Source organism: Stegodyphus dumicola, chromosome 1, assembly GCF_044657685.1.
Source record: "Stegodyphus dumicola isolate Sdum_Otavi_A_Nest chromosome 1, ASM4465768v1".
In the NCBI taxonomy this organism is placed as follows: Eukaryota; Metazoa; Arthropoda; class Arachnida; order Araneae; family Eresidae; genus Stegodyphus; species Stegodyphus dumicola.
The window spans coordinates 63,895,564-63,911,939 of NC_140768.1; the positions used below are offsets into that span (position 1 = coordinate 63,895,564).

Genomic DNA, 16,376 nt, shown 5'->3' on the forward strand with positions numbered 1-16,376 from the left:
TATTTCTTCCTTTTTTTTTTATTTTCTTTTTCTATGAAAATTATTTCTTTCAGGAAAAGAAATAAAATTCATTCGCTATTACAGTATGGCCGATTTCTGCTGCATTCAACTATCACACATGCATCAAAATGCTTTATTTTAAATAATTTATTCTATAATTAACATGAAAGAAAATATTTTTTCAATATAAAATATATAATCAAAATTAAACTAAACTATCTTGTATGTGTGATTAATTCGTTTTGCAATTTTTGTCACACAATTACTAATACCTTTTTTTTTTAATATTACATTGCTGTTACTTTAATTTTTTATATATATAAGAACTGCTCAGTTTAAATATTCTTCCTTCTCAAAAGATTTTATTCTGTGAAAATAATTAAAAGATAGTAATATTTTCACAATGCAAGTACTAAAGTAAAAATAATCAGTGTAGGTCTCCTGCAGTTGAAGTCCAAACCAGCATTTCAACACATTTTAAATAGAAAAGTAATAATAATCAATATCTCTTTTACAATATAAAAATGAGAATGCTATGAACAGTATTTTTTTTTTTTTTTTTTTTTTTTTTTTTTTTTTTTTTAAGTTTGCAAAGAAAGAATGACTTTTTAATACTATAACAGGTTATAAAAGTACTATTCCATGAACAAACCATCAGTCTTATAACATTGTTACTTTTTAGCATAATACAATAATAATGCAGTGTAATCCTACTAACAAGCCCACCAGCCGCCGAGCGATAGAGTCTCTGAACGCAGGTAGTTTGGTCCAAGGTTCGAATCCCGCGAACGAGCTGGCCGGCGTTTTCGTGGCTTTCACAATGTGTAACGTGTATACGACCCAGTTTCCCTTAGAAAGTCCTCACTTAGAAACCAGTTTTATAACGTAATAAAATTACTCACACACACACCAAAAAAATAAAAAATTAATAAATAAATAAAATAAAATTTAAAAAAATCTGAAAGCTTTCAGATTTTGTATTACTCCCAAAGGGCCATTTTTTTAACGTTTTGCATGTTACCTTTATTTATTAAATATCATGTTTTTCGCACGTAAACCATAAAATTCAATTCAACAGCAATATCATATAATGTAAAAAAAAGCATATCTTTAGAATTTATGATACATACTCTCACGCGCTAGAGATGAAAATGTTTTTTTCCTCTTTTTTTTTTCCGTACAATGTTGCCATTGCTCGCTTTGAAATCGTTGGGTTTCTTAATCAAAAACTCATAAATGCTTTATAAAATATGAAATAGATACTAATTCAGAAGTCAAACAACAAAAATCAGCGTTATATTCACAAAATTTTCACAGGACTAGTTTCGATGGTTTTACCGAACCATCATCTTCAGCTGCAAAACCGCAAATGAACAAGATAGGAAATAATGATTAGATAAGATAGCTAGCGTCTACATCCCAAAACGGCAGCCTATGAGAGAGGCGATTCTATTATTTTCATCGGGGAGAAGGGAATTTAGAATGGTTTTCTGAGGAACGCCAGCGGCAGTGTGCGATGTTTGCTTACATTAGGAAGTTCAGAAAATTGCAAAGGTGGATTGCCTTAGTTTCTGCGGTTACTTTCAGGGAAATATTAGGCAGTTTTTTTGGTTTGCTGATAGATGGCAAATAGATAATTTACCTTTATAAATCCGCGTTTATCTATTTAAACTTCAGAAGATTTAAGATGAAGTGAATATATTTAACACAACAGAACCAAGCTTAAGACTTGTAAATCTTTTAAAAAAACAATACATCTATAATTAAAAATATTATTTATAGTTCATCACTAAAAACTTTTTATAAATGCATAGTTATATAATTAACAACTCATCCATGCATTATCTCATTATTTATTATAATTAAAAGAGAAGATATTTTTTACAGTAATGTTTAAAAATTTGCTGTTGTCTTTTAAAAGATTTACAAGTCTTAAGATTGCGTTCTGTTGTATTAAATATATTCTCTTCATCTTAAATCTTCTGAAGTTTAAATAGATAAAAGCGGATTATAAAGGAAAATTTTCTACTTGCCCTCTATCAGAAAACCGAAAAAACTGCCTAATATTTCCCTGTAAGTAACCGTAGAAACTAAGACAATCCAGTTTAGCAATTTTTTGAGCTTCCAAATGTAAGCAAACATATAGTCCACTGCCGTTGCATTCCTCAGAAAACCATTCTAACTCCCCTACTCCCCGATGAAAATAATAGAATCACCTCTCTCATAGGCTGCCGTTTTGGAATGTAGACGCTAGTGATAAGATAAAGAAGCCTGGACAAGAATAAGCAAGTGGCGCCATCTGTTGGCGAAACCAGAACTAAAACATAATTTCTCTAAAAGCCGAAGGCAAATTTGGATTGGAATTAGGATCGTTAACTAGAACAGAAAGATTTTTATGAATGTGAAATGCCTCTAGAAAATCCAGTTCTCCAATGGAAGATGTTTTTTGAATAATTTTGGCAGCAGAAAAATTGGAAGTGTGATTTTCGGACCAACAATGTTGAGCAACAGAAGACTTCTGTATTTCCTTTTTTCTAACATATGCCTCATGTTCTTTGACGCGAAATTTTAAGGCTCTCTTAGTTTGGCCAATGTAAATTAAACCACACTGGCAAGGAATCCTATAAATACCCCAGGAATTCATATCCGGAATGGGGTCCTTGAGTATAGAAGTTGGAATTTTATTGATGGGAGAATAAACAACTCGAAAGTTAAATTTCTGCAAAATATGTGCAACTTTATAGCTAATTGATGGAAAGAAGGGAATGACAACAGAATTTTTATAATCTCCTAAAATAAGAGTGTGGCTTTTAGTGGTGGAAGGCAAACCGATGAAGGTTTACGGTAAACTGTAGTACTGAAGTTGGATGTGTTACGTGTGACCAGAATGTCGAGAAACGGAAGAGAATTGCAAGTCTCAAGTTCAAAAGTGAACTGAATAGCAGGATCAATAGAATTCATTGTTGAAAGAACTTTATTTAAATCATCTTTATTACCTTCAAACAGGGTAAAAGTATCGTCTACGTAGCGGAACCATGCCGGGAAGTTTAAAGTTTCAAACAATTTTGATTCATAATAATGCATGTAGATATCAGCCAGGATGGGACTGAGGGGGCTTCCCATGGCTAATCCCTCAGTTTGCTTGTAATATTTATTTTGGAAAACAAAATGTGTTTGTTTCAAACAGAGTTGAGTGAGAGAAATTAGCTCATCAATTTCGATGCAAGAGAAATGAAATTCGCGAAGTCTGGTTTCTAGACATCTTAATGCACCTTCCACTGGGACATTGGTGAATAATGATTTTACATCAAAAGAAACCATGAGTAAATTACTAAGAGAAATGTTTTTAACCTTTTTTACAAACTCTATTGAATTTTTTATGGTGTAAATGTTATTGTCTAATAGAGTGGAAAATCTAGAAACTAAATATTTAGCTAATGGATACAATATTTAGCTAATGGATAAACTAAATCCAGTGGAGTCCCAGTGGAGGGTGCATTAAGATGTCTAGAAACCAGACTTCGCGAATTTCATTTCTCTTGCATCGAAATTGATGAGCTAATTTCTCTCACTCAACTCTGTTTGAAACAAACACATTTTGTTTTCCAAAATAAATATTACAAGCAAACTGAGGGATTAGCCATGGGAAGCCCCCTCAGTCCCATCCTGGCTGATATCTACATGCATTATTATGAATCAAAATTGTTTGAAACTTTAAACTTCCCGGCATGGTTCCGCTACGTAGACGATACTTTTACCCTGTTTGAAGGTAATAAAGATGATTTAAATAAAGTTCTTTCAACAATGAATTCTATTGATCCTGCTATTCAGTTCACTTTTGAACTTGAGACTTGCAATTCTCTTCCGTTTCTCGACATTCTGGTCACACGTAACACATCCAACTTCAGTACTACAGTTTACCGTAAACCTTCATCGGTTTGCCTTCCACCACACTTTAAATCATGTCATCCGACTAAACAAAAGTTAGCTTCATTTTATTCCTATGTTTTCCGTGCTCTTCAAGTTTGCTCCTCCAAACTAGCCCTTGATGAAGAACTAAATTATTTAAAAGCAATAGCTATTGACAGGGGCTTTTCACCCAACATTATTAATCAAGCAGTTAAAAAATTCTCATCTCAACACACTAAAAGCCACACTCTTATTTTAGGAGATTATAAAAATTCTGTTGTCATTCCCTTCTTTCCATCAATTAGCTATAAAGTTGCACATATTTTGCAGAAATTTAACTTTCGAGTTGTTTATTTTCCCATCAATAAAATTCCAACTTCTATACTCAAGGACCCCATTCCGGATATGAATTCCTGGGGTATTTATAGGATTCCTTGCCAGTGTGGTTTAATTTACATTGGCCAAACTAAGAGAGCCTTAAAATTTCGCGTCAAAGAACATGAGGCATATGTTAGAAAAAAGGAAACACAGAAGTCTTCTGTTGCTCAACATTGTTGGTCCGAAAATCACACTTTCAATTTTTCTGCTGCCAAAATTATTCAAAAAACATCTTCCATTGGAGAACTGGATTTTCTAGAGTCATTTCACATTCATAAAAATCTTTCTGTTCTAGTTAAGGATCCTAATTCCAATCCAAATTTGCCTTCGGCTTTTAGAGAAATTATGTTTTAGTTCTGGTTTCGCCAAAAGATGGCGCCACTTGCTTATTCTTGTCCAGGCTTCCTTATCTTATCTAATCATTATTTCCTATCTTGTTCATTTGCGGTTTTGCAGCTGAAGATGATGGTTCGGTAAAACCATCGAAACTAGTCCTGTGAAAATTTTGTGAATATAACGCTGATTTTTGTTGTTTGACTTCTGAATTAGTATTTATTCGGCGTGTTATTGTATCTTAATTATGAAATAGATAATAAAACAAATTCCCAGTTCCAAATTTGGGCCTCCAGATGCCTATATTAGGATGGAGGATTACGTTATTCAGAATTTCATGGCTCTAGGTACCGTTGTTTTATCACAGTGCGAGAAATATTCATACATTCTGAAGATTCCTCATTATTTAATTTCTTTAAGTATAATAGAGTGCGATAATACTTGGTGGCAACGATTTGAAAAGTGAAATGCCATTTATTGTGAAACGCCACAAAATGGCAAAAAGAAATTAATAGCCCCTCTGGGCTGAAACTTATTTTTAAAAGTATCTTACTAGTAGTAGTACAGCTACTGAAAAAAGTATTATAAAGCTTTTTCATAGTTTTATAATTTTTTTTTATATAATTTTATTTTACAGTAGTGTGAATTTCACGTAATAATGAACGACATTCCTTTTTGTGTTCACAGTATTATTCGTAAGGTATTCAACTGTTAGATTTTAAAGTAAACGTAATTCTTGCTGTACATAAATCGAGTAGAAGCTTATCGGATGTCTATATTTGTATTAAATGAAGAAGGTTCATATGCTTGATAAACTTATTATCTTCTACATTTTTAAAGCATACAATTACAATTTATATCTATAATTTCAGGAATAGTATAACCTTTCTTTCAGTAGAAATTGCGTTTTTGTTTTCTGAATGTGGCTCCAAATAGTCTCTCAGTTCATTGCAAATTAAAATAACTATAAATTTTGGCAATCTGAAATACGCAATGAAAACATCTTTTGGCAGAGCAAAAGCATCAAAATATTTTCTATAAATTCGCCACCGAGTCAGAGATCTATGACCGTATTCTTCGTTTAAATATGAAAAAAATAGTGGGGAAAACACATACAAAGCCATTGTCTACTTAGTACGTCAACTGCACAACCCTGATTGACGACGCGGCAACACTTTTTCACGCGCTTTCGACAACTTCCGTACTCGGAGAATATAGGATGTCGGGCAGACCTGTTTTTAACTAGCAGCGACATCTGGCAGCCCACAACTTGCTGTCGACTCTCGTAGCGTAGAATAACCGTCCTGACAAGGCCAAAATGAAATGCCGATAAATGTAATTTGATATTTGTTACCCTGACTGCAACGGATCTCTCCATTTCTCACAAATTATGCAGTGGAATGATGCTGTTCCTGAACATTTTGTTAATTCAAATCAAAAATGCTTCATTACATTTGCATCTAATGAATATGAAGGAAGGGGAAAATAGCAATAAAATGTATTCCTTGTCAGTTCTTCATAAAGAAACATAAATTTTGTATTTTGTCAATTATAGTTTCCAGATAGAGGTAATGCACCAGAATTTATTCTGCAGAAATGAGAGGACTTCAAGAAAATACTGCCTAAAGAATTACCCTCCCTATACCTGAATAAACAACACTTCAAATGAGATGGAACCCTTAAGCTATCATGAAAGTTTTTTTTTTTTTTTTTTTTTTTTTTTAAATCATACTTTTACCATGTTATAGACTTTTATTGAAATCATATAAATCTGCTCTTCCCCAGCTAAGGATGAAACTAAATACCGAGTGACACAGCTCCAATTCAGGTAATATATTCTTACACATTTGGATATGTGTTGTTCTTCAGGTATAAACACAAATCTGAATAATGTACAGATGGTTTTAATATTCTGACAGACCAGTACATATTATTTACCTTTATAGATTTAACTTTAAAAGGGGAGGGGGGAATCTGAAAGCTCTCAGATTTTATATTAATGCCAAAGGGGTATTTTTTTAACGTTTTGTGTGCTGCCTTTATTTATTAAATACCATGTTCTTCGCACTTAACCCTTTCAGATTCGGTGCACAAAAAAAATATTTTTTTGAAAAAAATAACTTTACACATAGATATAATTAGCCTCTAATACAATGTTTTTCACAGGGGGGGAAAGGTAAACTTTTAAGGTGATTCATGACATGGTGGGATACCACTTATACCACCGCACATCTAGAGTAATAAAATGGCATCTTTACCCGAGTGAAAATTCTCTTAACATGCTTATATAAAGTGCTAGTTTTAGCAACCAAATGAAAATGTAAGATATAAAAAACGTTTTTGAATAATTATCTAGAAAATATTGTTCATATTCACAAAATAAAAAAATAGTGTTTTTAAAAAAGAAATTGCATAATTTAAAAAAAAAATCAGTCACTGTATAACTATTTAGATATTTTTAATGATTTCACAATAGATTTGAAACAGAAAAGATTTTCGCTCCAGTACTATATTTGCTACAGGTTTGAAGGAGAATCACCTTGCTTACACTCTGCTTAGGATATTTTTCTATGGTGAATCACACTCACATATCCATTCAGTATTCAATGACATTTCATGTTACAGGGTTATATTTTCATTTCTTTCAAAAGTAATACTAAATATTTTTCAAGTTTTAACATTACTGCAATTTATTAAAAAAAATAAATTTGCATTATCTATATATGAAATGAACATGATATTTGAATTAAAAAAATTTTTTAACAGTGCTGCATTTCCTACATATGCAGTGGGATGTATTTGTCCCACATTTTAATTTCAACCATTTTTAATTAATATATATGAATTAAAATAATAATTTTAGAATTATTATTTAATTATTATTTTATTACAATAATTAGAATAGGAAATTTTCAGATAAAAATAGTAATTCTACTACCAAAAGTTGTTCAGATGAATTAAATTGCATAAGAAATTAAGAAAAAACTGCTTCAAAATTAACACCTATAAAAAAATTTTCTACATTATTTCCATACTAGTGCTGCCATCTGTTATACATTTAGAAAACTAAAAGGCATAATTGTATGTATTTTAAATAGAATATTACAGCTTTCATCTGGGAGATAAAAAAAGGTGGATCGCCTGGCATCCCACCACCCGTCAAAGGGTTAGACCATAAAATTCAATTCGACAGCAATATCATGAAATATTTAAAAAAGAGCATATCTTTAGAATTTCAGATACATTGTCTCTCACGCTGCAGATAAAAGTTTTTTTTTTTTTTTTTCCTGTAGTGTTGCCATTGCTCGCTTTAAAATTGTTCAGTTTGTTAATAAAAAAGGTGTTACGTTTTACAAAATATGAAATAGATAATAAAACAAATTCGAAATTTGGGCTTTCAGATGCCAGTACTCAAGTGGAGGATTCAAAATTTGATGTCTCTAGATAAAGTTTTTTCCACAATGTGAGAAACGTACATAACCATTAAAACTACAACACCAGGAAGGAATAATATGCCGAACGTCAAAATCGCATGAAAGGAAGACGAGGTTGTGATATGCAAATGATTAGCATTTCAGCACAATTAGACAATGCAGGAGGGAGAAACGACATCTGAAGAACTGCATAAAAGAAAAGCTGTGTAGTGGATTGCACATTCGGAAAGTGCTTTGTAAGGTCAGAGTTTGCTCAATATCGTGTTATGCCTCGAATAAGAGGAGAAATGCTTACCAGCAAGTGTCAGAATTCGACAGAGGCAGGATCGTTGCCTATCGAGAGTGTGGATTATCATACTGTGATATCTCCCGTCACACTGGTCGATATCCAACCATTGTCATGCGAATATGGAATCAGTGGGTTGCTGAAGGTCATACTGAATGGCATTCAGGATCTCAACGGCCTCCCATTACTAACGCCCGCGAGAGTAAACATATTGTGAGGTCAACTCTGCAAAACCATTTAACCACATAACGGACCATTAGTCAGAAAATCGCTATGATTACAGCAAGCCCAATATCCGCTCATAAGCTGCGTTGAAGTTTCAGTAGCATGGACTATCAGCATGGCGACCATTACTTCGGATTCCCTTGATAGTGCAGCATAGAGAGAGATGGCGACTCTGACGTGCCGAAGGACAAAGCTGGATACAAGAGTGGCACAATGTCGTCTTTTCAGACAAGTCCCGGTTCTGCGTTCAGTATTCTAATGGCCGTATACATGTCTGGGGGCTGCGAGGAGACTGTAAGTCTCCTTCTTATATTTGATATCAGCATAGGGACTCTGCACCTGGGGTGATGGTTTGAGAAGCCACTGGGTACACGACACGCATATCCCTAATTCGGATCGATGGTAATATGAACGCAGATGGGTTCATTTATGATATCTTACATCCAGTGGTTGTGCCCTATCTTCGAGCCCTGTCAAACGGCATCTTTTAACAAGATAATGCAAGACCACATTTTGCACGTCGTGTTCTGACCTTCCTCGATACACTGGGTATTCAATTGCTGCTCTGGCCTGCCCGGTCTCCAGATCTATCACCCATAGAAAACGTCTGGTCATGGGTTGCTAAGAGACTGGCTCGCCATCCCTCTCCAGCTAGTACGGTTGATAAAGTGTCGCATGAACTTAAAGAACAATGGAATGAATTGCCCGTTTCTGTCATCAAAGCCCAGTTCGACTCTATGCCTAAGTGGATAAGGGCCATTTGTAGCTGCCATGGGTGGTAGCTGTTTCTCCTGATTTTGCACCCCTGTAAACGCCAAAACTACTTACAAATTTAATCATTTTGTCTTCATGCTGTACTGTTTACATACAATGAAGATCTTTTTTGTATTTGCTTTCCTTCATGATGTTGCAATTTTAATGGCCAGCAGTGTACACACATTTATGTAGATTCTCCATTATTTAATTTCTTTAAATAAAATGCAGGGCTCTAATATTTGGTGGCAACAATTTGAAAAGTGAAACACAGTTTATAGTGAACCAACGCAAAATGCCAAAACAAAATTAATAACCTTTCTGAGTAAATTACCTTTGGGGCTAATAATAATCAATTTCAAGATAACAGCCATGAGAGTATTAATTATTTAATCAAAAGGAATGCACACTATTAGGTAACGCCTACGAGTTTGTAATTGTGGATTCTTTGATAATTTTTCATGCTCAGCTATATGGTATTTCACAACATTACAGATAAAATATACTCTATCTAAATTTTGTTCCAGAGCTGTAGGGGACAATCACTGAGAATCAATAAAAAAGATTTTGAAGGAATTAATTTCTATAATACTGTGTATAATACCTGGGCAGTTTCCACTGTTTTTGGATAAAATTATCTTTCATTAAGTATAATGAAATTTGTATCAGAAGGAAAAATTTTCTATTAGAGTTAATAAAACTTCATCATTAGTAATTCAAAGGCTGTATTAAAAATTACCTTTGCTCTGCCTTGAAAGTTGAATGTTAGAACATATTCCCCTTTCCTAGTTTCACTCTGCCGTACTAGAAAAACACCATGACCCAAAGGACCATCTCTTAGAACTAACTGAGCAGCATCACTTCGAGACAGCATTCCATGAAACCATGGATATTCTCGTAATGTAATATAAATATCAGGTCCTGTATCTAAATGGAAAGAGGAGAGAGAGAAAAATTATTTAGAATACATACAAGTATTTCTTCAAAATACAAATATATAAAATTATAAATAATTAAGTGTCATGTCAGTAATAAATGAGGGAAAAAAGAGTAACTCTGAAACTGTGTTCCATACATCAGCCTAAAATTTCACATCAAGTTTTCAAAAACAATTATATTAGCATTCCATACACAAAAAAGAATAGAAATATGCAAAAGGTTTTGCTACTGAAGATGAGGACCATTTTTTGATTGAACTCAATACTGATAGAGTTTTATTCAAAATTGATACCAAATACAGATTGCTTTTTCTTGCCAATTTTATATCTTATACATATAACATATTGCATCTTTTTAAAATTTAAGTGTGTGACAGTCCTCCTTATCTGACAGATAACAGTCAAAAAAAATTTCCATCATTTCCTCTAATAAGAAAAAAAAAATTAAATATGATATTGGCTTGAATGCAAGATAATGCTTTCCCCTCTTTTAAAATGGCCTTTTTCATATTTCCCTTTTTAAAATAATATTCTTCTCATCAGTGCAGTCTAATATTAAAAAAAAAAAAAATTCAGTTCCCCCCATCTGTTAAATTTGATGACAAACAAGTTTTATCTTAATGCCAAATACTTAGACCAGCATTTGGCAACCTGTGAAACATTAAGGGTTCTGCAAGAACAGGGAAATAACAATAACACATGCATCATTAAATAGGCAACAATTTTCTTACAATTCAGTATGTACTTGGGTGGAGGGAAGTAGATGTGACTATGATAAGTCTAGCCACTGATAACTGAAAAGCTGTCTCTGGCTGCTCGGTTAAGACTTGCCAGATGCAAGTTACTGCAAACAGTTGTCAACAGTTGTATGAATTTCTCTGTTATTTGCATTATCATTCCAATTGCAAAAACAAAAACAAAAAAGAATTTTTTAATGGAAGGAGATTAACTTATTTTTTAGTAATTTTCATTAACCTTTAACTTATTCATAAGGAATTTTCATTAAACTGTAAATTGGCACTGAAAGACTACACATGCAACATAAGTCTAATTGAGCATAACCGAACGGCCAGAGGCAGCTTTTCAATTTTCACGGACTAGAATCTAGTGTGATTGTGCATGCATTAGTGATGCAGGAAGTGTAGCATCATGTGGTTGGTTAAACAGAATGTTAGTATTTTTTTTTTATTTTATTTTACTACTTTATTAATATTCTATTCAGTTTTTCTTCTCATTTTTTTCAGTTGTTTTAGAGGTTTTAATGCTAAAATGTGATGGCACTTCAAAAACAAAAAACCCATATAATTCTGAAGAGACTAGTAATGAAGATTTAAAATCTTGTATAAAATTTCAAAAGATTAACAAAGAAATAAGTGCAAAAAAGTTTGTCATTACATTGAAAGTTATTCATCAATGGGCTTTAAACAGACTGCTAATCCAGAATGTCCTCTTCCATTGTGCCTCATTTGTGGTAAAATTATTTTTGAATACTGCAATGGCTTCAAAAAACTGAAGAGACATTTCACGGCAAAAAATACGAATATGAAAAATAACCCTGTTGATTATTTTAAAACTCTGTTAAAATCTCAAAATAAAATACAGCTTTTGAAAATACATTTACAGTTAGTGGAAAGGCTCAGAAACAGCTTATTGCACAGAAAAGGAAAAGACACACAGTCAGTGAGAATCTGATAATGGCTGCATGTAAAATCATAGTGGGTAAAATGTTGGGAGGAGATGCAGTAATCTAGTTTCAGTTCTAGCATTTATAAGATTTGTTAATGAGGGAGAAATTTAAGAAAACTTCCTCTGCAGTAAAGAGTTAACTCGAGACAAGCAGAAGAATAGATATATTTCATATTTTATCTGCATATACTGAGGGGAGACATCTTTCTTGGAAGAATTATACTGGCATTTGTACAGATGCTGCTGTTTCAATTGTTGGCTCAATAAAAGTCTTTGTTACTCTTGTAAATAGGAAAAAAATTGCTAATGTTGTTTCCATACACTGTTTTATACATGGAGAAGTGTTGATGTCAAAATCTCTAGGTAATGAAGAACAAAAGGTACTTGATAATATTATAAAAATGGTAAACTTCATTAAACGAAAGTACCTTCCCTCCAGAATTTTGGTGTAGAGTTTTTAGTAAGGTTTTTGGGCTAAAGGAAGAAATGCGTATATATTTTCAACACAACAACAAACAAGATTTTACTAAATGCTTTAAGGATCAAATGTGGATGCAGATGCTAGCTTATTTAGCAGATGTTTTTCATCACATGCTTCAATGATTAAGTTACTGCAGAGTGGTGGAAAAAATTTACTAACTTCTAGTGACGAGATTCTTGGATTTAAAAGAAAATTAAACTTGTAGAAAGGTCACGCAGTAAAATGGATGTTAATACATCAGAATTACTGGTGGGACTAAAAAGTGAAGATGGGTACCAACAAATTTCAAGTTTTATTGTTTTCCACCCCAGAGAAGCAGTCAAAGAAAATTTATTATTATTCTCCAATCCTGTCAACAGAATGTCAATGAGTGGGTGAGAAATCCATTCTCTAGCACTTCCATTCATCCTCAGAAGCCAACTTTAAAAGAAGAACTTTATGACCTGAACCATCCAATTAAAAAAAAAAAAAAAAAAAAAAAAAATGGATGTTTCATTGAAAATGAGATTGAATGACATGGTTTTGGACAAATTCTGGAATTAATTGAAAGTGAGTATTCAGCAATTCATATGAAAGCAACTAATATATTGCTGCAGTTTTCAACATCATACATGTGTGAAGAAGCTATTTTCTTGTTTAATAAGTATTAAGAGTAGGGATAGAAATCATCTCTTTTCTGTGACGATGAAATCCATGATGTACATTGAAAAAATGAACCCAAATTCAACATTCATGTTCCAAAAAACAGGTGCCGTTTTCACATACATTTGCTACATATTATTATTATACTAAAGAAATTTATTATTCATCTATACCTAATTACAGTTAGAATTATATACCACTTCCGTGTAACCGCATTTTTTTAAATAAACAGGCTAAACTGATAGCTTATTATTTCTTGTTTCGATTAATGATCTTTAATTATGAAAAAATATTGTTACATGGGTGCTGCAATTCCCTAGAACTTGAAAACTGTCACAAGGGTTCCATAAGAGTGAAAAGATTGGGAAATGCTGATTTAGACCACTTTATATACTTTTTTTGGGGGGGGGGGAGTAATATCAATATACCAAGCAGATATACGTGAAATTTAGACATAAGCCCTTAATAAAAAACTTCAAAAGTACAAGGCCATGTAATAACTGAGGCTATCTTATATTTAAACCAATGCAATGTTAACTTCCATTAATTTAAGCAACAGAAAATGAATCAATAACATCAAAATAACAAGTCAGGATTAGTCTGAATTTTAAAAAAGGAGGGGAATAATTAACTAGCAAAGTAAAAATTTCACATTGACTTCACATTGTTTTGAATTTCACATTGAAATCTTCCATGGCTCAGTATTAAACTGCTTGAAGTGTAATTATGTAAACCTTTTTTTTTACTTAATTTTTATTACCTTGTTCACCCTGCGCAGAAGGTTCGTTTGTTGCAGCAGAAGCAGCCTGTGCACTTCCAGCTGCTGCTACACCCCGTGGTGGTAAATCTGGAGGTGGATCCGGACTAGCATCAGGTGTTGATTCATCGTTTTCTGTAATTATAATTACAGTTAAAAAAGAATATTTATGAAATAAACTTAAATACATTATCTTACATGAACAAAAGTAAAATGATAATATTCACATTTTAAACAGAACTTTATTTCTCACTAATTTAAGGAACAATTTCAGATTCCAAATAAAAATAATATTGTAAAACATTAAAAAAAAATACTTAAATCAAAATACGTAGCGTATTCGGAAACTAAGTACCGTTTCATTCTAGCGCCGTCGCAGCGCTGTGGTAGGCGACCCGCGGATGCACACTAGTCTTTCTTGTTCACTGACTTTCAATTGTCGCCATTTTGGTTGCTCTATGTTGTGTTTTCAGTTTGCTGTGCACATTCAAAATGTTTAAGACAATTAGTTCTCCCGCTGACTGCGAGATTCGTGCCGTGATTAAATTTTGGAACGCGAGGAATGTTAAACCGGCCAAAATTTATCGTCAAGTGACAGAAGTTTACGGTGAATACGAGATAAGTGATGGAATGGTGAGAAAGTGGGTAAGAATGTTTAATGCATGTCGAACAAATGTCCACGCCGAGGCTCGGAGTGGTCGGCCTTCTGTTGTTACCGATGATTTGGTAAGGAAAGTTGATGAAGCAATTCATGAGAACAGACGCTTCACAGTGACAACTCTTTCAGAGGCATTTCGACAAATTCCACGTACTGTTTTGTTCGAAATTGTGTCTGACCGCTTGAATTATCGCAAACTGTGTTCCCGATGGGTTCCAAAAATGCTCACTGATGTTCACAAAACAAAGCAACTTGGTAGTGCCCTGACATTTCTCACTCGGTACAGTGATAAGGGAGAAAACTTTTTAAACCAAATTGTGACAGGTGATGAAACTTGGGTGTGTCATTTCACACCAGAATCGAAACAACAATCGATGGAGTGGAGACAGACTCATTCTCCGAAAAAAGAAAAGTTCAAAGCGACAATGTCATCACAAAAAATCATGTGCACTGTCTTCTGGGATAGGAAAGGCGTTTTGCTTACTGAATTTCTTCCCAGAGGTGAAACCATTAATGCGGCACGATATTGTGAGACTTTAACAAAACTAAGGCGTGCCATTCAAAACAAACAAAGAGGAATGCTCAGTAAAGGAATTGTGTTGCTCCATGACAATGCTTGACCCCATATTGCTGGTGTCACTCAATCGTTAATTCAACAGTTTCATTGGGAGCAGTTCGATCACCCGCCGTACAGTCCAGACTTGGCGCCGTCCGACTATCACTTGTTCCTGCACATGAAGCGCGAGCTTGGTGGCAAGCACTTTGGATCTGACGATGACACAAAAAATGCTGTGGAGTCGTGGTTATTGAAACTGGTGGAAAGTTTCTTTGACAATGGTATACAAAAACTGGTCACCCACTATGACAAGCATTTGATCATTGGTGGAAACTATGTTGAAAAATAGTTTAAGACATGTATTTTCATGTAAAAATAAAATTGGATTCGAAAAAATTGTTTTACTATTTTTTTTTCAAAAAGGTACTTAGTTTCCGAATACGCCTCGGACTAATTATGCATGTAATACAAAGTTAAAATTTGAAAGATTAACTTTGACAACCTAATTTAGCAGCCTTTAATTTATAATTCCCTCATTTCAATAAATATTTCACTTATGCAACCAATAATGAACTGCTATGAATATTTTTTACAATTAATACTAAAATATTAAAGAGACAAATTCAGTAAGCCCATAACACTTTATAAACATTGAACAGAAATCAATACTGGGACAGAAAAATAACAGTGCATTTCTTCCTACACTGCTCTAACTGGCGTGGTAGTTAATCATTTCTAAAATGTTCACAGTTTCAGGTTTGAATCATGGATAAATAATAAATGTTTGTAGTATTAATGACTATACAAACTATTATCAAACAAAAAAATAAATGCTAACTGAACTGAACTCTGCCTTAAGTTGGTAGATGCTGCATATCAAAAGATTAACTCACTTTCAATTTCAGGTACTTTAACATTTTACCAAATCTTTCATACAGCATACCAACACCTGTACAAATTTCTCAATTTTTCTAAAAAAATATATGTGAGGCTACATATTAAAAATATATATTTGACTGCAAACAGCAATTTTTCTAACAAAGTTTTAAAATTTTACAAGATCTTCAAAACAGCATTACATTGCCAAATGTGTTTCTATATTTTCAATTTCCTATTTACATCAGTTTAACAGCCAAACCTCTTAAACTTCTAAATGAGAAAAGCATTTGTAGCCATTTTGTGTACTGCTTTATTTCCAATAATTTAAATGTTTTATCAAAAACACTTTCTCAGATTTTCAATAACATTATAATCTATATGTAATGGGAACTTTGAATTTGGGGAAAAGAATACAGTGGATTCTAAATCTTCATAAAGGAAATTACTCAACAAAAATTTTT

At 33.1% G+C, this 16,376-nt stretch overlaps 1 protein-coding gene across 1 annotated transcript in view; it reads right to left on the reverse strand.

Moving 5' to 3' along the window:
* Lnk (SH2B adapter-like protein Lnk) overlaps window positions 1-16,376 on the reverse strand; it is a 43,473-nt gene that overhangs the window by 8,449 nt on the left and 18,648 nt on the right. Inside the window, exons 5-6 of the mRNA XM_035370997.2 lie at window positions 13,826-13,957; window positions 10,058-10,245 (exon numbers count right to left, since the gene is read on the reverse strand). Of these exons, the coding sequence (XP_035226888.1) occupies window positions 10,058-10,245; window positions 13,826-13,957 (320 nt within the window). The remainder of the gene's footprint in view (window positions 1-10,057; window positions 10,246-13,825; window positions 13,958-16,376) is intronic.